The sequence below is a fragment of the Penicillium crustosum genome (genome assembly GCF_028827405.1).
Source record: "Penicillium crustosum strain IBT 35664 chromosome Unknown utg000001l_segment0_segment0, whole genome shotgun sequence".
In the NCBI taxonomy this organism is placed as follows: Eukaryota; Fungi; Ascomycota; class Eurotiomycetes; order Eurotiales; family Aspergillaceae; genus Penicillium; species Penicillium crustosum.
In genome coordinates, this window is record NW_026623122.1 from 6,709,383 (window position 1) to 6,731,778 (window position 22,396).

Sequence of the window (22,396 nt, forward strand, 5' to 3'; positions counted from 1 at the left end):
ATGACCGACCCCAACAAGTCAGTTAATACGAGCAAAGTACTGCCAGAGGAGACTAGTGATGTTGAGAAATACGGCTCCGATAGCGTCACCTCCAAGAACGAGGCCGCAGACGATGACAGCAAGTTTCCCACCGGCATAGCCTTATGGTCTATTCTAGGTCCTGTTACAATCGCCTACTTCCTCGTCTTCCTTGACATGTGCGTTGTGTCTACCGCAACCCCCGCCATAACAGAACGATTCAACTCTCTGGTCGACGTCGGCTGGTATGGCGGTGCGTACCAGCTCGGCAGCTCCGCCCTCCAGCCTCTTACCGGCAAGATCTACAGTCACTTTAACATCAAGGTAGGTCATTCTGTGGTTTCTTTAAAAGAAACTAAGGTGAAATTTTGTTAACGTTGGAAACAGTGGTCCTTCCTCGTCTTCTTCTTTATCTTCGAGCTCGGATCTGTCATATGTGGAGCTGCTGTCTCCTCGCCCATGTTCATTGTCGGTAGAGCCATTGCCGGTGCAGGCTCGTCCGGTATTGGAAATGGTGCCCTGACCATCATCTCTACTGTACTGCCGAGCAGGAAGCAAGCCAAGTTTCTGGGCATCAACTTAGGCATCGGCCAGCTCGGTATCGCCTTGGGTCCCATCATTGGCGGTACACTCACTCAAAATGTTACGTGGCGTTGGTGTAAGTGGTTTGCTTGTCTTCTTCATTAAGATCCCTGGCCGCCATCGTTGTACTAATATTTTTCTTTTTCTTGTAGGTTTTTACCTAAACCTTCCCATTGGCGGCGCTCTAACCATTTTACTGCTCCTCTTCAACATTCCCGAGCCGACCACCAAGCTGCCCCCCAGACAAGTACTCAGTACAGCCGTCAAGTCTCTGGATCTTCCAGGCTTTCTGCTTATCAGCCCCGCTGCAGTCATGTTTCTGCTTGCATTACAATATGGCGGTACCGTGCACCCGTGGAATAGCTCTGTTGTTATAGGCCTTCTGGTCGGCGCTGCTGTTACCTTTATTCTCTTTCTTGTCTGGGAATACCACCAGGGGGACGGTGCCATGGTGCCGTTTTCCATGATCAGAAAGCGCATTGTGTGGTCTGCTGCGGGTAACTTGTTCTTCCTTCTCGGTGCCATTCTGGTGGCCGAATACTATCTCGCCATTTACTTCCAAACCGTTCTCGACGACAGGCCTATAATGAGTGGTGTACATCTACTGCCAGCAACTTTAGGCTTGGTCATTTTCACTATGCTCTCGGGAATGATGAGTTCGTTATCACCCTTTCTCTTTTTAACTCGAAAACTGAGATCCAACTAACGTTTCGCAGCCGAGATCTTTGGATATTACCTGCCCTGGAACCTGGGAGGAAGTGCCTTGGCCTCCATTGGCTATGGCCTCATGTCTATGATTAAACCCACGACTTCGTCCTCAAAATGGATTGGCTACCAGGTCCTCTATGGTGTTGGCAGTGGTGCTATGACTTCAGCAGTGAGTTTACTTTCCAATGTTCCATCTCTTCTATATCCCAAGTCCAATTGTACTAACTTTACTTTTGCATGAAGCCCTATGTAGCTATCCAAAATCTTGTCCCGGCTCCGCAGATTCCTATCGCCATGGCTATCATCATTTTTTGTCAAAACATGGGCGGTGCCGTCTTTCTCATTGTTGCCAATTCCATCTTCGCCAACGGGCTGCGTAAGGAGCTCCAGAAGCACATTGACGAGGTTGGCGTGAGCCCGAACATCATCCTCAGTACCGGGCTCAGTTCCATCCGAAGCGTTGTCTCTGGGGATAAGCTCACGGCTGCGCTGGAGTGCTATACCACGGCGATTAGCCATGTCATGTACCTTGGTATTGGAGTCAGCTTAGCCACGTTTGCCTTTGGCTGGGGGCTGGGCTGGGTTGATATTCGGAAGGTGAAGCAACTGCAGGCCATTCAGACACCGAATACCGAGGAGAATTTGGACTCCACCACGGAAAAGTCGGTCACAGCCTAAGATGGAAAATGCATAAATACTCCTTAAGATGGAAGGTTGGGTGTTAAAGACCTCGCGTTTGATGTTTACCTTGCAGCTTCTTTGAGCTAGCTTTAGATATATTTAAAAGGTATAGTACCTGATTTAAAGAGGAAAACAGGTATATAAGTATATATAATCTTTTGTTCTCTTGATCACACGCATGTTAGAGGGAATTGGCTGGTTTTCTATATGTAGGAGTTAGAGGAGATACTGCCTAGAGGAGTGCCATTTGTAGCAAGACGGTAGTTAAAAGAGCCATATTATGCCCCCTTCTTTATTTTCCGTACTTGGACCTGATGTTTTAGTCGCCCTATGACCGAACCGAACTAAAGCCTTTTCCTCTTCTTAGATCACCTTCCGTAGCAAATTGCATAAACATGCTTGTTTGATATTGCTTTACTATGTAGATAGCTAGATGATTGTTAGGCAAAGAAGACCCCGATACAAGTTTCTAGGCTTTATAGTGACACAACAATCTTCTTTGCGGAAACACCCTGCATGTGGATCCCAAAAGCCTCTTGTATCTTCTCCAGTCCCTGGCCCACGACCATCGCCTCCGGTGCTGGCACAAACTGCTTGTTTGCAAGTGCATCAGGGATGTAACTCGTGTAAACTTTGCTCACCACAGAGTCGGAGCCAGCCGCGTCCGGGCCGAGTAGGATAAACTTGACCTGGATGCTCGGGTCAATGATGCCACCCCCAGGCTTGCCGCCAGCTAGAGCAATAACTTTATTGACAGAGGGGCCCTCGTGCCTTTCCAAGGCAGCGGCCAGCAGGTCGATGGAGCCGTCGCCGATGGAGTAGCCACCGGCAAGGTGGAGTCCCTTGACAGCAGCGCTAATATCGTCGATCACAGTGTCACTCTTATAATCAAACACATGGGTGGCACCGAGCTTCTTGACATAATCGAAGTTCTTGGGCGATGCTGTCGAAACAACCTCGTATCCAGCGGATACGGCCAGCTGAATGGCAGTGCTACCAACAGCGGATGAGCCACCGGTAATGATAATAGCACGCTTGTCTCTAGACTGGCGTGCGGGCACGGTGGGGAAGTCAAGGCCTAAATAGCCGGTGTCAAATAGGCCATGGGAGGCTGTGAAGATGGCCAACGGTAGCACGCTAGCCTGCTCAAAGGTGATATTATCTGGTAGTGGTGCGGCCAGCCACTCGCGGATGACTGTGTACAACTGGAAGCCACCCTCGAGTGGGCTGTTGACGGAGATGGCAGAAGCCGCTGCCACCACACGGTCCCCGACACGGAAGCGCTGTACGCCCTCGCCCACCTCGACAACAGTGCCTGCCACGTCCTCACCGAGAATGAATGGATAGCTGATGTGGCCTAGCAAAGCTTCGCCGAGCATCTGTTTGGCCCAGTCGACCGAATTGATGCCCAGTGCACTGTTCTTCACCACAATCTGGTGAGGCCCGGGAGAGGTGTACGGCGCCGGGCTGATCTCAAGCGGCGTGGCCTGGGAGGCTAGTAGCCAGGCGGCCTGATTCTCTGGGGTCTGGGCCATTGTCGAACTTCCTATTATATAGGGTGACTGGAGGTATTGTGGGTAAAAGGAGCAGTAGCTGCGGTCGCTTTCAGATGACACGAATAGGCACTTTTTCTGGGCAACTTGAGAATGCAGAGCGATGTTTCTGACGCCTTTCCTATGAGGAATTGGTTCTATATATATGCGGAAACCGATACATCGCTAGGTAGGCATCCTTCGGAGCGCCGTACGGCGTAGCATACGGAGTTAGGGCCGTCAGTCATTTAGGAATCATCGGTCAGAGCGTCACAATAGCTATCCACAGCAGACTCCAGAGTAAAAGACGGAATTAAGGGCTTTAGTTTTAAGATAACGCCGTGCCAACCGGCGACAGGAATCTGAATACCGGTCGTTTCCCTCTTTTGTCAAGGACCGGAGTCTAAGATTCCGGTCGCTCTCAAACTCAAGTAATCCCAGAGTGTTGTTAAATTAGAAATCTGATATTATCTTATTTCTTAGTCTTATTCTCATGGACAGCTCATTCGCCAAAAATAAAATTGGCAGTTCTTGGGCTGTACTGTCCAAAATAGATCATTTCATAGCCATATAAGCAACTAAAAATCCATCTTGTATTGATCGGCATTTTTTTTAATTGCTCCTACCCCAGGAAATCTATCTGCCAACATGAAGAACATGTACTAACGATATGTAGATTCAGTACTCATGCCACATACAAGTACTAACACCATCGAAAACCAACATTAAATTGACGCATACGAGTGCTGCCACTCAGACAAGGACTTTGCGTACACTTCATCAATATCCTCATTCCAAATCCACTTCATGCGGTCTTCCAACAAGGCTTTCACAACAGGAAGGCCATCATCATAACTAAGCCCAGTCACCCCATCGATCTTCATCTCATATATGTCCCCTGCTTCGCGGGATGTCATCTGGACCCTCTCCGAGCGAGGATATCTAATAGAGTGATAAAGACGAAGGCAATGCTCGATTTTATAGCGGCGTGAAGTTCTCTGAGGACGGAAATATTCTTGGAGAGCTCGCCCAATTATATACCCATCCTCGAGGGCCTGGCCAGCCCCGGCGCCTAGAAAATAAGAATTTGATCAGCAGTCTATCGTATGCTGACTTAATTTGAAGCAGGCCCTTCAATTAAAAGAGGCTTTGGCTTACCTTGGTGGGGGGCACATTGCATGGGCTGCATCGCCTAGCAGAGCAACCTTGCCTCCGGAGAAGATCCATTCCGGGCTCGTCTTTCGGTCAAAAAGAACCCATTTCAATGGGTTGGTATCCATATTCTCAATGACTGTCTGGACTGCTGGAGCGAAATCCTTGAACTCCTCCTTAACTGCTGCTTTCTCACTTGCGAGTGTCCAGCTTTCTTTCGTATCCCTGAGTTTTTCCCATGGAGTAGTCACAAACCCAACTACATTGAGGATTTTGTTGTTGCTGATAGGGAAGGTAAGAAAGTGCTTTCCAGGAGCCATGAAGATTGCAGCAAAAGTCGGAAGTGTCCATGAGTCCTTGATCTTGTCCATGTCACAAAGACCTCTGTAAACTACCATTTCGCCATACTGAGCGCTGTCATTCTATCAGAGTAGTCAATACATATGCTTATCACTCGAGATATGAGAGGCACATACCACATACTGCGAGCGTACAGCCGAGTGGATGCCATCTGCACCGATTACCAGGTCTGCTGTCGTCATTGTTCCGTCTATGAATGTGATTGACATTTTGTCTCCATGATCCTATATCTTTATGATCAGCAATTGAACCAAACAGATAATTAATCATAGGATATGAATAGGAATAGGTTTATGGACAGTACCTCGAGCGTCTGGCAACGCTTGTTCGTATGCAAAGTCGCCGCCCCTCGGCTTTCAACAGCCCGAACGAGAATCTCCAGGAATTCCGCACGATGCATCGATAACTGTACCGTATTACCTGCTTCGGGTGTCCTGACCGTATGAACCTCCGCACCGGTGTCATATCGACGGAAAGAAAGCCAGATGCCCTGTCGGTCAGCTGCGATCTTCCGGGCCTCTTCCAAGAGACCCAGCTTTTTCACAAGCTCAGCAGCATTCGGCCCTATTCCCACTCCGGCACCAATCTCCCCATATTTAGGGGCCTGTTCATAGATGTCGATTTGAATATCATTGAGTCCACAATGGTGCTCAATGGACAAAGCTGCGAATAAGCCGCCAATGCCGCCACCGATGATGGCGATGCGAAACATGTTGAGATACGCCGGAAGTGCTATGAGGAACTATACGATAAGAAACCTTACAAAGAGGTCGTTCAAATAGTCAGCCCATGGAGTTGAACCATTTTTAGGGTTAAACAAAACGTGCGCTTATCTCCCCGGCGCAGCCCCTTAGTTTTCTTAACACCCCGGTCCCCGTAAAGAGCGCGGAATATTTCCGTAATAACATTGTACAACCTTGTGAACAATAGAGACGTGAATGAGAAATTGAATTCAATTCTGGATAGGGACTAGAAATGCATAGAATCTCCGGGGGAAAAAGTCCTGGCACGTTGCTCAGTTAATCCGGATATAGCCGCTATGAAGTCAAATACTAACTTGGACGAAGCGCGATTTATTTTTCTCATTCAAAATTACTTTAGACAAAATCTATAGGAAGCCACCAAATGTACCGTCTTCGGTAAACGTCCACATGGACTCGGACAAGCCCCGAGAGTCGAAATCCCCTAGCTGTGTCTCTAAATTGTCCGTGAGTTCTTGCGTAAAGTCAAACAATGCGTGAAAATCAGAGGACATATTTGAGGTTCCTATAGCTTCTGTTGGCTGTGTTTCCACTGGCTGTGTATGGAATACACATTCAGGGATAGCCGAATTCTCCGATTTTCTTTCCCGGGGGCCCAATTGTTGATACATGTACCCGATGAGTTGCTGAAGAAAGGAATGTGCCCGTTGTGCGAAAGAGTGATTTCTCGACATTGACTTAATCATGTGCAGTGCCTTGTCCATTTTGTCAAGGATAGGTGGGTCACGGGTGTAGAACGGATTTGCTATATATGAGACCAAAGCTGTCGCGGCATTGAATACTGTGGAAACTGGTTAGAACCTAGCGAGTATCATCGTGGTTGGCTGAGTCAACGTACAGTAGTAGACATTGAACCGGTCAAGGCCCATTGTCTCCTTTGTTTGCTCGTGTCTTAGAGCGACAATGTCAATGGAATCCATGGCGGCATTCACGCAGATCCTCTGACTCGAACGTATAATATGATTGACTGTGGACTCCTCAATTGGTCCAGGTCCGTCTCTCTCATGTAAACTCACCTTCAGTGACTGTCGATGAATCAAGATACAAACCATATTACCACGCAAGGCAAGAATCCATGTGGGCTCTTTGGCATCCTGGAGATTGAGAATGAGATGTGCTGGGCGCTCTCGGAGCCATGCCTGGTAGTCTTCATCAAGGGCCATCACCAACTCCGCCGTCACTCTGCGCTCAGCTTTACACTCTGATACGCGGGCCAAAGCCTTCTCAACTATACGATACAACTTGATGTTCTGAATGAAAAAAGATAAGAATGATGGCTGCCTGGGTGTCGGGTAGAGCACCCTGTCTGCCTGGATACAGACATCATCGAGATCTTCAGGCATGCAGACGGAGAATTCAGACGATTTGGTAGCTGGTGGACGCTCGTATACCATACTCCAATGCATATCAAGCATGTAGGCAGAGTACCAAACTCTCCGTTTTGTTTCACGCAACGGGGGCGCGTCTGACTGAGGCGGCTCTTGATGCAGACGCAAACCATGAGCGATTCGAATAGCCAAACCAAGGATATTCCAGCATTCATCGCCGCATGTGGTGCCTTGGAGATATCGAGCACCCAGAAGAAGTGCTTGGACATGTTCTAGGGTCCAATCGCGCAACATGTTAGGCTGCAGAAGCGTCATCGCAATATCGTAGTGTTTCCGTGCTGTGGGAGCGTTCTTGTCGACATCAGACAACCAGTGGGAAGTACAAAGTGCAAGAATCATATTGAGGAGGATAAATGAGGACCGATGCTGATATTTCTCTTCCGCTGAGCAACGTAGCGCCGCATCGAACATTGGTCTCGCGGTAGGTTCGTGAAACAAAGGTGTGAGTATGTTTCGGAGAGCAAAATATCGATCTAAAGTCTCTGATGTATTGTCCGGCAGCGTATATAGATCTTCCAATGTCAGCAAGGATTGCTTTGCGCGGGGCTCGCCACTAGCCACGATTGATTGCGCCGCTAGAGAATTATGACCATGGAGGCTGTTCAAAATCGCCTGCGTAAATGTGGCGCCTCCGATTGATACATTGGCATCGACCACCATCGAGGTCGATGAAGGGTTTGTATTAAGAGGCCCAACGACTGTCGAGGATGTGGGAGAAGCCTGAGCCTGAGCCGATGCATGTCGATCTTGACCAGCGCCAGGAGGTCTAGGGGCTACTGGTGCATCCGAAGCAGACGGGAATGCCACCCTCTCAAGAGATTCAACTCGTTTCTCCAATGTGCGTAAATAGCTGTACATGCCAAACTTGCTTTAGCTATGCCTTCGCAAGAGTAAGGGAAATGATTCTTACTCTTCCTTGACCAATACCATGCTCCCAGCACCCCTCGATATACCTTGTGGAACGAAGGTACATTGACGTCCGCTGTGAGCACACGTCGAGCATACTGGCTGTGCGCCATCGCATTTGGTCTTTAGCGTTCTACAACTGAAGCAGGAGATGGGAACCCGATTCCGGCGACGCTTGGTCGCGCTAGTCTCTTGTCTCACCATATCGGCGTATAAACAAACATGTATTGCAGATATATTTCCATAAAATCAACGATTGGGGAGATGTTAGAAACTTAAGGTCCTACCTAGGTAGTTCCCCGCATCGAAAATCTGCGCCGAGCTTTTTCGGCAATGCAAATTGAGTGCATTCGCATTCCGCATCTTAACTATGATTGGCTATCCAAACTATAGTTTAGACCCACACCTATAGATATTGGTCTTCAAGATCACTCCTTAAGCGTGTATACCGGCCTGAGATTCATGGTGTTATGAAATACAAAGTGTCATTGTGGTAGCAGTACTGTAGCAGTACTCCGTACTCATTCCTCTCGAGCTCCTGATATTTTTACGGCGCTTATTTGAGAAGTCTGTCATGTCCATCGCCTCCAAACCCTCCAATCAAAGCCTACAATACAATCTGTTCATAACCAGGACCATGCCTAATTCCTCGGGCTCGCACCTTCCATCATTGAATATCTTCTTTCCCATACTGCAAGGCAGTCAGTCGAATCAGTCCCTTGCTCTGGTCTCTAAAAGGTATCCCGTATTGTTCGCTCCATTACCCTTCCAGCACATGTAGAAACAGGCGTATCATAGCTAGCTACGATCGGTCAAACCAAAACCCCCGTTTACAAGCTTCTCTATAGAGCAGGAAACAACTGTGGTAGGTATGAAAAATATTGTGGTCTTCTAATCTATCAAATGAACTTACGGCTCGTTATCCACCCTGAAAAGGACCGACTTTGTTTCCAAGTAGTTGTCCACGCTGTGGTGAATTCCTTCTCTCCCAATTCCACTGCTTTTGAATCCTCCGAAAGGCAAATCGAAGGCACCGGATGGGCTCGTGCAGTTGATACCGACGGTTCCAGCCTCCATAGACATAGCAAAACGCATAGCTCGATTCACATCTCGGGTATAGACGGCAGCGTAGAGCCCGTACTCGGTAGAGTTCACCATCTGGATCACCTCATCCTCCGTATTAAATACGTTGATATTAACCACCGGCCCAAATACCTCCTCTTTCATAATTGGAGAATCCTCTGGTGTCTTTGTGAAGATGGTAGGCGAAATGAAGTACCCTTTGTGGTCGGTGACATTGTCTCCTCCAAGTATGAGTTGGCCATCTCTCTTTCCCAGCTCAATATAGCGTTTCACGATATTGAATTGAGCTTCGTCCGCCTGTGGTCCGTGGTTGACGTGCGGATTGGTAGGATCGCCAAGCGTGACAGACTTGAAATGTTCTTTGAACAGAGAGATGAACGTATCCGCAACAGACGCATGGACATAGACTCGAGAGTTTGCCATGCATACCTGACCGCTATTCCATTGAATACTGTGTGCAGACTCTTTTGCAGACCTTTCGAGGTCCGCATCTCCAAATATAACAGTAGGAGACTTGCCTCCGAGTTCGAAAATAACATTCTTTAGGTTGGAATTTGCAGATGCTTGCTGGATCAGACGTCCAGTCCGACCTGAGCCAGTGAAGGTGATCAATCTGACATCCATATGATGTGCAAGCGTTGTGCCTGAGATGTTGCCGTGGCCGGAGAGGACATTGATTACTCCCGGAGGAAAACCGGCAGTCTGGATAAGACTAGCGAGTTTTGCTGACTATTATATCGAATTATTATTAGAAAGTTCGCTAACGAGATAGAACAAGACTTACCGTTAGAGGTGCCTTCTCGCTGCTCTTTATGACCACGGTATTACCCGCCGCAATCGCTGGTGCAACCTTGTTTATGAAAAAAAATACACCGGGACATTCCACGGAATGATAACACCGACCACGCCAAAGGGTTGCCTGACGGTCATGTTAACATATCCCGGAGTGTTGAGAGTCGTCTGACCCTGGACATTCCACCCGGACGTTGCAAAATATTGAAGCTTCTTTGCTGCGGCCTTTGCATCCCAGTATCCAGAAACGGGTCGGCCCATTGAGATAGCTTCCAGATAAGCCAAATCCTGTTCGGATTCCAAAATCAGATCGGCGAGCTTCAACATGTACGCTCCTCTGTCATGAGGCGAAAGCCTAGACCATGCTGGAAATGCCGCCTTGGCCGCTGCAACTGCGTCATTTGTGTCTTGCACAGAGGCTTCCGAGACTACAAATGTTGTTAATATATTAATTTTGGATTCCAGAGGCACCTAGAATGCTGCTTACCCAGAGCGACTGTCTCGAGAGTTGTTGGTGATTTCAGTAGAAATGTCTCTGAGTTCGACGCAGAGCGAAACTGATGCAAGAACTTAGATATAAAGACCAAAGTAAGTTCTAGAAGCACTAACCTCTCCATTGATGAACAGGCGGGTTTCATATTCTGTTGGCGAGATGGAGGCCATTTCTAGTAAGGTCTGCTTATATGACAAGATACTTTTTAATCGAACAGATATGAGGAAGTGATTGAAGAAAAGAAATTCCGGGCTCTTATATCTCCCCGGCTAAGGTTTATGGGTGTTGAGTTCGGATTCATTCTGTCCCTTATCTCCCCGGTCAGCTTAGGGTTTTAGGGTTTTGGATTGAATTACGGGGAGTTAAGGTGGTCTTGGCGAGGTTGACACTGGTACTCAGAAACACAGGCTGCCTTCGTCTGGGTAGCTCGGGGGAGATAATTGGTATTAATATAATTCAAATATAATACATAGTCTCAGGATTTACGCATTCAACAAACAAATAACATACTCCCTGTCCCGCCCGCCCCCTTCAAAATGTCGCTGAACTGTCAGGCCATTGTATCTTACCCGCCTGAGCATAAGAGACCCTGGAATGCTAAACTCGAGGATGTTTCTATTCGAGATATTAAACCAGACGAATGCCTGGTGGATATTGTGGCCAGTGGAATCTGCCATACAGATCTAGGAATCGCATCGCGACCGGAATCTATTTTCCCCAGAGTCCTGGGCCATGAAAGTAGGTAGATCCCCATATCTGAAAGGAATCTCAATCTGACTGACCTACCTCCTAAGGTGCGGGGTACTTGAGAAAAATCGGCTCGGATGTGCCCAGGTCGCCAATGAACCTGAAGGAAGGGGACCCTGTTCTCCTATCCATCGCGTTTTGCGGTGCTTGCCCAAGTTGTCGGGCCGGGCACCCCTCTTACTGCTACGACGCTTACGGGTTAAACTTTGCCCACCCAGGCTGTGACAGCTATCAAGTGATCCTAGCACCTGGGCAGGATACTACAGCCCATGTGGTAGGCGGGTTCTTCGGCCAGTCAAGCCTCGGAAGTTTGGCGGTCGCAAGGGCAAACTGTATTGTCAGCCTAGCCGGAATCGTGAAATCTAGGGAAGAACTTCAACTTTTCGCTCCGCTTGGGTGCGGATTTCAGACCGGGGCCGGCACTGTTTCGAACCTGGGGAAAGCACAGCCGAATGACTCGGTTGCTATCATTGGCCTTGGCGGGGTTGGACTTTCGGCGGTCATGGTGAGTGAACAATGATCATACTATTTCAAGAACAATATGAAATTCAGAGATAACTAAGAAATGTAGGCCGCGAAGATTATCGGCTGTCGACGTATCATCGCAGTCGATCGTATCCCGGATCGATTGTCGCTTGCGACAGAGCTGGGTGCCACTCATGTGATTCATACTGGGGAACTTACTACTAGCCTCACGGATGCTGTTAAGTTGGCAACGGAAGGATTGGGCTCCTCTCTCACTATTGACACGACAGGAGTACTTTCAATCATCCGTGAGTCGCTGGACATGACTAGTGTCCTAGGCCGAATGGTTCTACTAGGAATGGCAAAGGACTCCCTCGAGATAGATATGACAAAATTCAAACTGGTACGTCAGTCTTATTTTCATAAATGATCTGGGAATCGTTGCCTAATCGTCTGCTATGTGTGAAGGCCGGAAAGACTCTTCTTGGGAGTGTGCAAGGGGATGTGATTCCGTCAAAGGTGGGCCTGCTAACTCACCTACCTGTTTTCTTCCTATGCTGACAGGGGCTATTGGAAGTATATTCTACAGATGATTGAGTGGTATCGGGCGGGCAGGTTCCCAATCGAAAAACTCGTGCGCTTCTACAAGGTAATTGAGTTATCGAGTAAGCGTTAGGGCACACACTAACAAATGCAATAGCCTGAGGACCATACCACCGCTATACAGGATATGAAAGCAGGACATACGGTGAAGCCCATTATAAAATGGTAGAATTAATTCCGAAGAACGATTTTTCAGCCTGTTAAATTCAATAGCAAGTCGTCAAGCCTTAAAAAGTGCAACATTCCAAGACCTAATCTAACCTCTTAAGGCTCAACAAGATCTCTTAACTATCAGTTATAAGAACGTGCACTTGTAAAGTAATGAGTCTGTGGTTCTATACAAGGACAATGGATTTTAAACAACTATCGGTTAAAAGAAAAGACAACATACGCCCCACTCGCAACGCTACCACATCCTGCTGAAGTTTTCAAGGATGTTCTAAGGGAGGTATGATAAGTGTTCCCTCCAATGACATCGGCCGCCGCACCCGTTGGAGCCACCCGGGTGACTTCGTGCTTGTGGTGAATAATGTCCATACTGACGTCGTTTTATTTGATGATCAGGCTTTTGCCAACGCTGCCCTTACCTCCTATATGGAGCAAGGTTTTATCCCGAAGGAGTGTTCATGTGTTCAAAGGTTCGTCAGCACCAGGCAGAAGAGAAGATGTGGACTTCCACGCCTGCCGGAAAAAGTGTGGGAAAGCAAAGAGAAAGTAACTAGCGTGCTGCTAGTGATTGAGAAGAGATGCTTGACCGTGAATTGTATATCTAACTGTGGGAATCAATCAATATTGTGATGATGAATCCATTTATTGCGTATCGTGAAGAACAATAGCTGTATTCACATTGCGAAAGAGTGCAGAATGACAAGAAGAGCATGAGGGGATATTCGTCGAGGAGATGGCGTACATCATACTTGTGCAGTTTTACATAAAATTATCGGTACTCTCGGTGAGAATCCTGATGTACAGACCTGGGCTAAGCCTGGACTACATGAGCTTGCACAGGTTACCCATGCAAGCAAACTATTCCTCGTTGCGACAGGTTTATTCTTATATACATCAAGACCGCAAGAAGTCCCTTATTTGAGACTACAACAACTAGCGGTGATCATGTAGTGGCAGTTTGAAACGTTTAACATGGACCTGTGGCCACCTATTCTGGGCCGGGTGGGGGCGATTGTTGGTTCGTGAGGCTTCTCCAACGAGCACCAAAATACCTCAGCGCCACGACCGGAACCATAAATGCCACCACAATCATGGCAAATATAATCCAGGTATTTTGAATGCTAACCAGATCTGCAAGAGGGAATCTAAATCATTGGAAATCAGCACCTACGAGTAAGAGAGCCAAACCGAACCATGAACTCACGCATAAAAGGACACCAGACAAGAAAACACTTGGCGGAATATGTTCATGATTGTTGATATTTCAGCGCTTTGTGGTTTGTAGCACTACAAGACACAGATAAGCAGCCGTGGTATTGCATGAAGGGTAAGAAATGGGGAGGGACAGTGTAAGTAAGGGCTCTTACATCGGTAGTATAGACGTAAATGGTGGTCGTTGTAATTTGGAGCCCCATGTTTGATATTCCCATGCCGAAAGCGCTACCGACCCAGCTTGTGGACTCAGTATGTTCAAGACAGACGCCTTCGATGATAATACCGGCTGGGATGAGCAAAACCCCCCATATAGCGGTAAGCCGTGCCTCAGGGAGACGCTCGCCATTGTGCTTCTTCGCGTACTCGGATTTTTCATCTCATCACCGTTTTCCGAGAACTCAAAGAAAACAACCCTGACGAGAGAACACTTCCAGCTTTGGCCCACAACCAGACACTTAAAGATCATACGCAAGCAATGGTTTTACACTTTACAGACAGAGCTCAATAAATGCTCACTTCTCGCTCGGCACTTTGACCCGCTGGGCGCATCAATAACCAGTGGGCTTCTTCAGTTTTTGTCTCGTCCGTTTGAGCAACTGCACACTGTTTGCAAGAAAATATACTCAGAGCACACCTCTTGTGTCTTACAACAATTTGAGCAGGATCTCAGTCGTTTCCTGAAAGGGCTGCCGCTTTTTGTCCTCAATGGTCTTGAAAGTTTATATCTAGAGGTTTAACATCATTGTGGGATGTTTTGGAAAACAATGTATGGGTACAATTGGTAGCTGCATGACTTGAAAGCTCAACGTCTCAAGCACTTGCTAACAATAGAACTAACTCGATTCATCTTCTCTTCAAATACAAGCCCAAACTCCTGTATCTCAGCACTTTTCATTTCACGCCGAGCGGCAGCGAGAGAATCGTATTTAAGGGCTCCCAATGATTCATCGCTGATTTTGCCAACTGCAGAGCCGCTGTCAAAGCCCAGCAGCATACCAAGAATGGCCACCGGAGCACTGCCAGTGTTGAGTAAATATGGAAGGGTCAAACATTGATGTGATGATGGCGTTTTGTCGGGCAATTTCCGGGTTCATTTTTTGTCTCGATTCCATGAAGGATCGTGGTCAATTTCCGGAATTCCGCGGGTGGTGAAGCAATAGTTTATTTCACAATCGAGCTAAATAAGCTAAATAAGCCATAGATAAGCTTAGCGTCCGCGCCCAGACCCGGAGATCCGGACGCTCCTGTACACGCCCTGTATCAAAATTACCACTCACTTGGCCCACTTGATCCTAGTCAAGGTCCACGTTTTGCTCTCTCTCTCTCTCTCTCTCTCCATCTCTTTGCGCTTTTCACCTCTTATGGCAGCAATCTCAAATTGATCGCCCTTTCTCAATGGCTACCATCCTCCGACGGTTTCACTTGCATCCCCGACTACCTAGTCGCGCTAGAACGACCCAACTCCCCTTTTATTCATCTCGCTGCAACTCAGGGATGATTCAGCCAGACCCTTCTCCTATTAACCTGGACAACAGTGGCACCGGCCCCTTGCGGGTGCCTGGTTTCAATGGTGTACCCCTGTTCTATGAGCATTCAAAAGACAATCGCTTTGCACATGGGATTGCCGATTGGAGACAAAGTCCCCAGTTATTTCTACGAGAGCTTTCCATGCTGCAGCTCATGTCGTATGTCACAGAACAGCTGGACTGGGAAAACAAGACCGAGGACCCGCAGACACTGGAAAAATGGCATCAGCACGCCGTTTCGGTCTTTGATCTCGATGAACCCTCATGGCAGTGGTGTGTCAAGGAGCTGCGAGACAAAGCGGTTGATTTCAAACGCACGGGATATGTTGCTGTGTTTGATGCGGACTCACGAGTCATCAAGTCTCAAGTTCATGACGATCTTCTCAAAGAGCTTCGCGAATCCATGTCGCCACTTTTTTCGCAATTGAGATCCGGTCCGTCTTGTGCCTCAGATGATACTCCTGGGAGTGATTCTGAAAGTCCAGTTCGACATGTGGTTGATCCCTTCATGTATCCTCTCGTTTATGGCCGCACTCGAGTCCTTGCCGACGGGGGCAAAGTTGATCTGGAGAGACCTGAGTCCTGGACACCATCGGAGTCCCAGATTGCTCCAATTCCCGAGAAACAAACCGATAGACAGTACGAGATGCAGTTCAAAGAGAGAAAAGGAAGAGACAAGAGGGATCAGCGGTATCATGGAAAGCGAAGATACTGGTCCAATGTCTTTCAATGTCTTCCCTGTGAGGTTGCTTTGAACAAGCAAGGAGGCGCTAAAATCACCTCCTATATCAATGGTGTGCATCCAAAGGAAAGGGGCATATACAAAGTGCTCGAAGGGCTTATTTCGGTCGCCATGCAACCGTGGAACGAAATGCTTATCTTTGGAGATCAAGGTCGGACACCAATTCGAATCAGGACTTATGACTTTGAAGTGGAAGGCTATGAATGGTATCCAAAGATATATTATTACCTGGGCAACGTGAGGAGACAAAAATTACCAATCACAGAAGAAGAATGGCATGAGGTTCGATCCCGAGTAAGAGAATATCTTAGTCTCCCCGAGCAGGAGAAGCGATACCGCATATGGCCTGACTCTGGGTACCATGATCTTCTCGCTAGCATGCAGCCATGGCAATGGAATTCTTTCGAAGCACTGCAAGAATTAGTGCTCGCAAAGGGTAAGCGCTTGTTTGCTGTGAGAGGCGTTGAACCAGGGATCTCCTTCACATACGATGAATGGAAGACTGGTGAAAATACTGGCCGCGCGATCATGCCCAGATGGACCGAGCCTAATGAACCTCCCCCAATTCCTGATCCAGATCACCAGTACTACTCTGTATCTCTCCAAGATCAGTTTGAGGGCCTGCAAATCATAGTTCGAGTGTCAACTATTGAGCTCACCCCAGAACAGCCTTTGTATGCTGGTGATTCCCATCACAACGTTACTGGCATTCTCAATGAGCACATCGTTTCCACAGCTACATGCTACTTTGATATACAGAACATCAAAGATGCAAAGGTTTCATTCCAGCAAGAGACGAAGATCTATAGCTATGATTACAACATTGCGTACTTTGAGGTTATGGATCGACTTTTTGATGTTCCTGGGTGGCAATGGGACAGCGATGATCCTGACTCCCTGGATGCTCTACAAACCATGGGATCTATCCCGATTTCACGGAATGGGCAAGTTATTGCTTGGCCAGGTACAGTGCGGTCTAAGGCCGAGCCTTTCAGTCTCGCAGATCCACTGCGGCCGGGGTACCTTCGATTTGCAACTTTGTGGTTGGTAGACCCGCATTATCGAATCTGCTCAACTCAAAATGTGCCACCCCAGGACCCAAGCTGGGTTGACACTTCACAATCAATAAAGACCGTAGGGGAGGATGATTCAATGAGACTTGCGGAGGCGGTTGAGGTTCGAAACCAAATGAGGCAGGAGAGAGACAAAATAAGCAAGGATTTCCTCAAAACTGGAAATATGTGTCACACGTATTCGGAAGATCACCTCATTTGAATACAGCGGAACTCAAGATATCAATCTAGTAGCTAAAAGAAACGCAGTGGTCAATATGCAGGAACTAAATATGTGGATAACTGGAACCTACTATGGTATGTATGAAGAGCCTAATTCCTAGCTATTTGTCAATATGGCTTTCAAAATCCCTCCCACAGATTACATCGGCTCAAACCACTCACGAACGGCTCTCAAAGTCATTTTAGGTCGGCAGTTCCATTGTTCCAGAGAAACATGCCTTGTCCCGATCGGCAAAAGCCTTGGGCCTTTCTGCGAAGTGCGATCATCTAGTGGTTGGTAGAGATGAAGATAGATGTATGGGGTGAACGTGAATCCGGATAATGTTTTTTTTTATCGACAAAAGGTTGTCTTTTGATGACCTCGCGTTTCTGATGACTATACTCTCTCCATATCTCTAAGAAGAAGCCTCCTGATGTTAGTTGCTGACAATATGTGTGATACTAGGAACGGAAGTATTCCGCGACTATTTAACCTTTTTCTACACACCTGGACACAAACCACGGGGAGATAAGGATGCTAGGGCCTAGGGCTTTGGCTCTTGCCTAGAGAAGAGACAGGTTAGGGCTCTACGTATTCAAACGTATAAATAAAGTGAAGACGAATGGAAAGATTCCGTATCAAGCTAATCCTGAGGGTTCATGAACAAGACGTCCGTCATGGCAATGATATCTGACTTGGTGGCCTTTTCGGCGCAGCATATATTCATTGTTGTTCTCCTCCTTGTCATAATCCATTTCACTCGCAACTATCTTACGCCGGGAGTGTGTGTCGTGCCAGGTCCTTTCTTGGCGAAAATCTCCAACATCTGGAGATTCTTCGACGTTGCAAATGGAGGTGCAGAGGCAACATTATACAATCTACACCGGACACACGGGGATTATGTACGACTGGGCCCGAATGTAGTGAGCGTGTGGAATCTGGATGCACTGAAAATAATATATGGGATCAACAAAGGCTATAAAAAAGTGAGTAATACTGATTAAGTGGAGTCCTATTAAAATTGACAAATTTCTAGACCGACTTCTACAAGGTACAACAGCAGTTATCTAAAGGCAAACCGGCATCGACCCTCTTCACGACTACAGATGAAAGTTTTCACGCGGCAATTAAGCGACCTATCTCCGCTGCATACTCTATGAGTACGCTGAAGGAGTTTGAGCCGTTTGTGGACACCACAATTCATACTCTATTTAAAAGATTGGATGGGTTTGTGGCTCATAATCAAGTGTGTGATATTGCAACGTGGCTGCAATATTGTACGTGGACTTGTGATTATATTCAGTAAAGGGTTTGGAGAAGCTCACCATGAGAACAGACGCATTCGATGTCATTGGCGAATTGACATTTAGCAAGCCGCTCGGATTTCTGGAACGAGGGAGAGATATAGATGGGATCATTGCTGCCCTCGAGAAGATACTCGATTATTCTGGCAAGGTGAGTTTTATCAATGAGATACTAACTGGCCTAACATACTAAATATCATTAGGTTGGCCAAATGCCATGGTTGGATTACGTCTTGATTAAAAACCCTCTTAGGCAGTTCATTCAGGGAGGTTCTACTGGGGCTATCGCTCGTTTCGCGCGTGCCCGGCTAGACGAAAGGCTAAAGCAGTCGAAGACATTGCATTCTCCTAAAAATACCTGTGCACAGCCACGGAAAGACTTTCTCTTTCGGTTTTTGGAGGCAAAAGAGCAATATCCTGAGGTCGTAAACGATCACCAGGTCTTCTCCTATACAGTTGCCAATATGAACGCGGGTTCAGACACAACTGCAATTTCGCTAAGGGCCATCCTCTACTACACGCTGAAAAGTCCCCGGGTCAAAGCGAAGCTTCATCAGGAGCTCAACACTGCCTACCAAGCAGAAAGAATTTCGTTACCGGTCTCGTGGAAACAGAGCCAGGAGCAACTGCCTTATCTCGACGCTGTCATCAAAGAGGCCCTCCGCCTACACCCCGCTATAGGGCTCATTCTGGAGCGAATAGTCCCTGCTGAAGGGCTCCAGCTTCCGAATGGTGGGCCCTTCCTACCAGCAGGGACGATTGTCGGCGCCAACCCATGGATCATCCATCGCCATTCGGTCTTTGGAGACGATGTGAACTCGTTTATCCCAGAGCGATGGCTACAAGCAGATCATGAATCTGACAGTCAATATCAGACCCGCAGGCAGCAGATGCTTCGGGCCAATTTCACTTTCGGGGCCGGCCCGAGGACTTGCATTGGAAAGAATATCAGCCTGTTGGAGATTTATAAGTTGATACCTTCACTGTTCCTGAAGTACCAGGTAAGTTTCCGCTTTGATTAAATTACAATGACAAAGACCGTAACTGAAGTCAAACACAGATCGAGCTTGAAGACATCAACAAGAAATGGGAGACTTTCAATGCCTGGTTTGTGCGACAGAAGCACATGGATGTGATAATACGTCATAACAGACTAGATTTCGAGCCTGTGTATGTCTGATATGCTAGCATTTAGCATTCAGCATCAGTTGCCGTTGTTGGATGCTCCGGCTAAACACTTCATAGAATCATCACCCTCTTCTGTCTGATCCTCTCTCTAAGTATACTTTTTCAGCTCCATAATGGTCATTGTCTGAAAGACTGCATATGGACGGGGCTAGCTTGGTGCATTATATTGAGGTGAGCTGCTGACTTAGCTGCTCTCCGCTTCCAAGGTTTGCTCAGGTCATAGGTGACGCTCAGCGAGCACCTAGGCACCCAGGTAGGCACATCCTTGGCATATGTAATAATAAGGTCGTCCACAGATGCTCCAGGGCTCGGTGGATGAAAAGCGGCAAGGGTGAGCACTAAAGTGGAAAGGGAAAGCCAACTCGTGCGGCCTAAAATTCGGTGTATGTGTACTTTTTACTTGTCACTTATTTAAACATGATATACCTAATAAGAATCTCAAGTACTAAACGGGCTTCATAAGGCGCGCTCGGCGCACTTACATTAGAGACTACCTGCTAAACAAAAGTATATATCGTGTCGCTTATTAAATTTTCAGACACAAACACCGCAATTGGTATATCAAAATCATGGCATAGACACAAGTCACCTACTTCTGAGCATGCTCCACAGTAACAGTCTCAGGTTTTTCGCCTCCTTCGTGGCTCATCTGAACTCCCTTCTGGTGTGCCAGCACCTCCTCTCCCTGAGCAACGTGGTTGGCACCACCGAACAGAATATCAATCTCCTCGAGAGGAACCTGCTTGGTCTCCGGAATGAGGAACCAAACGAAGATGGCAAGTAGGAAGTTGATACCAGCAAACATGTAGAAGGCATAGAAACCCTCATTGTCGAGGAAAATAGGGAAGAATTGCTGCACAATAGCGTTGGCGACATTCTGCGTCTGCGATGCCATACCCACGGCCTGGGCGCGGACGTTCATTGAGAAAATTTCGGACGTCCAGATCCATACTGTTGCGCCCCAAGATGGTTTGTCTAAGAAATGATGTTAGTAGAGTTTCATTTGCGGGGAGATGGTGAGTAGATGGAACTTACAGAAGAAGATGAACAGGAACATAAGGAACACAATCGATATTCCAACTGGTTCTGACTTGGCTCCGTTGGCGAGTTGTGGTGTTTCTGTTTCGACTGCAGAGACAATAATCATGCAGAGACCCATGCCAATACCACCGACAATCAGAAGGAACTTTCTTCCGAAACGATCAATAATCCAGACAGCATTCAGGGTGAAGAAAATTCCAAAGGTGGCGTTAAGTGCGTTGATCAGAGCAATCTGACTGTCGCTGGTAAACACCTTCTGGTAGATCTTGGTAGAGTACGAGTTGAGCGAGCCTTGTCCGGTGATCTGTTGGCCGGCATTGAGGACCAGAGCCAGAGCCATGCGCTTGCGCAGAGACTTGTCCTTCCAGAGAGCAGAGTAATTGCTAGAGATGGCCTCCCTCTCGTATTCGATGGCCTCGCGAATCTCCAACAGCTCTTGTTCGACTTCCTCCTCGGTATCGCGAACTTTTCGCAGGGCTTCGCGAGCCTTCTCAATCTTGTTGCCTCTCTGAATGTACCTAGTTATTGTCAGAATTGCTTGCGTCCAATGGGGAAACTACCAAAAGCGACTTACCAACGAGGGCTGCCGGGGATAGTCGGCAGAAGGACAAGGATCAAAACAGGAACCAAAAGCTGGAAAATGACAACCAACTTCCAGTCCCACTCGCCCAGCTTAGGAACATTTTTGGTGCAGGCAAAGTTGATCCAGAAGCAGATGAATGATCCAACAGAGTAGAACATCTGCCAGAAAGTCATGATCTTACCGCGGATCTCTGGCGGAGCCAGTTCACCAATGTAGATAGGGCCAGCAGCTGCGAAGTAACTCTATTAGCTCATGCCATTGACACCACGCGACCAACAAGACGTACTCAATGCAATACCCTGACCAATACCAATGATACATCTACCTGCAAGGAAGCAAGCAAGATCGTGGCGAGGAGCGAAGGTTTGCATAAAGGTGGCAACAACGACCAAAATACAACCAATGCCCATTCCAAGCTTGCGGCCTAGGAAGTCTGCACACGGTCCTCCCAGGAAGAAACCACCAAAGATAGCACCGACCGTGTATGCTGTATTAATTGAGCCTATCGTGTTCGCATTTGGGTTGTTCATCCAAGCTAGCCAATTCTTGGAACCCTGGACGGAGTTGAACACAGAGGCATCGTAGCCATAGAGCACCATGCATGATGCTGCAACGCAAGAGATGTACCTAGAAAGTCGGATTATAATATGTTCTTCGGAGGTAGATGATTGTGTACTAACCAATTGTACGCTCTCTTGCGGGTCATTAAAAGGCCCATTTTGATGGGATGAGACCGGACTTGTTTGACAGTGAGGTTGACGATCTTTACCAGATCGATAGTACCACACTCCACAAGTTTATTTAAGAAAGCAGGAAGTGACAGTAGCCCTCTGGTAAGATGAGAGAACAGTTAAAGATGAGCTAAACTCCACGGGTTACACCTGAGTGGGCGGAGGCTGCAGCTATATAAGACAGGAAGAAAGGATAAGGGCATTCCGGGGACGGAGCTGCAACCCCAGCCCATGTGAACAGAGAAACGCCACGGGTGGATCAGACCATCCCCAGAATTCACAACCCCGGACACGCTAAGCATATTTTGGCATTTAGATAACGGGGAGCCCTTGTCTCCATGATCGCTGAGTG

General features: G+C 47.5%; 9 protein-coding genes across 9 annotated transcripts; 4 read left to right on the forward strand and 5 right to left on the reverse strand.

The window, feature by feature from the left end:
• Window positions 1-1,986, forward strand: N7487_002547 (MDR family MFS transporter; the record flags this gene model as incomplete). The annotated part of the gene is made up of 5 exons (XM_056870294.1): window positions 1-342; window positions 406-676; window positions 753-1,256; window positions 1,317-1,477; window positions 1,552-1,986. 5 exons carry the CDS (start codon window positions 1-3, stop codon window positions 1,984-1,986), a joined length of 1,713 nt encoding a protein of 570 aa, XP_056735078.1.
• Window positions 1,987-2,465: 479 nt separating this feature from the next.
• On the reverse strand, window positions 2,466-3,524 carry N7487_002548 (zinc-binding alcohol dehydrogenase family protein; the record flags this gene model as incomplete). The annotated part of the gene is made up of 1 exon (XM_056870295.1): window positions 2,466-3,524. The coding sequence occupies one exon, from the start codon at window positions 3,522-3,524 to the stop codon at window positions 2,466-2,468; it is 1,059 nt and encodes a 352-aa protein (XP_056735079.1).
• Window positions 3,525-4,246: 722 nt separating this feature from the next.
• On the reverse strand, window positions 4,247-5,745 carry N7487_002549 (uncharacterized protein; the record flags this gene model as incomplete). The annotated part of the gene is made up of 5 exons (XM_056870296.1): window positions 4,247-4,593; window positions 4,636-4,652; window positions 4,680-5,095; window positions 5,150-5,257; window positions 5,338-5,745. The coding sequence occupies 5 exons, from the start codon at window positions 5,743-5,745 to the stop codon at window positions 4,247-4,249; spliced, it is 1,296 nt and encodes a 431-aa protein (XP_056735080.1).
• Window positions 5,746-6,141: 396 nt separating this feature from the next.
• On the reverse strand, window positions 6,142-8,040 carry N7487_002550 (fungal specific transcription factor domain-containing protein; the record flags this gene model as incomplete). Its single annotated transcript, XM_056870297.1, has 2 exons — window positions 6,142-6,575; window positions 6,633-8,040. 2 exons carry the CDS (start codon window positions 8,038-8,040, stop codon window positions 6,142-6,144), a joined length of 1,842 nt encoding a protein of 613 aa, XP_056735081.1.
• Window positions 8,041-8,997: 957 nt separating this feature from the next.
• Window positions 8,998-10,626, reverse strand: N7487_002551 (aldehyde dehydrogenase family protein; the record flags this gene model as incomplete). The annotated part of the gene is made up of 5 exons (XM_056870298.1): window positions 8,998-9,900; window positions 9,956-10,021; window positions 10,045-10,391; window positions 10,451-10,520; window positions 10,573-10,626. 5 exons carry the CDS (start codon window positions 10,624-10,626, stop codon window positions 8,998-9,000), a joined length of 1,440 nt encoding a protein of 479 aa, XP_056735082.1.
• A 366-nt stretch (window positions 10,627-10,992) lies between these two features.
• N7487_002552 (NAD(P)-dependent alcohol dehydrogenase) lies at window positions 10,993-12,440 on the forward strand (the record flags this gene model as incomplete). Its single annotated transcript, XM_056870299.1, has 6 exons — window positions 10,993-11,194; window positions 11,251-11,708; window positions 11,775-12,071; window positions 12,137-12,187; window positions 12,258-12,317; window positions 12,369-12,440. The coding sequence occupies 6 exons, from the start codon at window positions 10,993-10,995 to the stop codon at window positions 12,438-12,440; spliced, it is 1,140 nt and encodes a 379-aa protein (XP_056735083.1).
• Window positions 12,441-15,148: 2,708 nt separating this feature from the next.
• On the forward strand, window positions 15,149-17,197 carry N7487_002553 (DUF4246 domain-containing protein; the record flags this gene model as incomplete). The annotated part of the gene is made up of 1 exon (XM_056870300.1): window positions 15,149-17,197. The coding sequence occupies one exon, from the start codon at window positions 15,149-15,151 to the stop codon at window positions 17,195-17,197; it is 2,049 nt and encodes a 682-aa protein (XP_056735084.1).
• A 677-nt stretch (window positions 17,198-17,874) lies between these two features.
• N7487_002554 (cytochrome P450) lies at window positions 17,875-19,681 on the forward strand (the record flags this gene model as incomplete). Its single annotated transcript, XM_056870301.1, has 5 exons — window positions 17,875-18,183; window positions 18,234-18,474; window positions 18,534-18,652; window positions 18,705-19,502; window positions 19,562-19,681. The coding sequence occupies 5 exons, from the start codon at window positions 17,875-17,877 to the stop codon at window positions 19,679-19,681; spliced, it is 1,587 nt and encodes a 528-aa protein (XP_056735085.1).
• Window positions 19,682-20,278: 597 nt separating this feature from the next.
• Window positions 20,279-22,031, reverse strand: N7487_002555 (putative MFS sugar transporter; the record flags this gene model as incomplete). Its single annotated transcript, XM_056870302.1, has 5 exons — window positions 20,279-20,664; window positions 20,725-21,248; window positions 21,305-21,542; window positions 21,600-21,940; window positions 21,994-22,031. The coding sequence occupies 5 exons, from the start codon at window positions 22,029-22,031 to the stop codon at window positions 20,279-20,281; spliced, it is 1,527 nt and encodes a 508-aa protein (XP_056735086.1).
• Window positions 22,032-22,396: the final 365 nt, after the last annotated feature.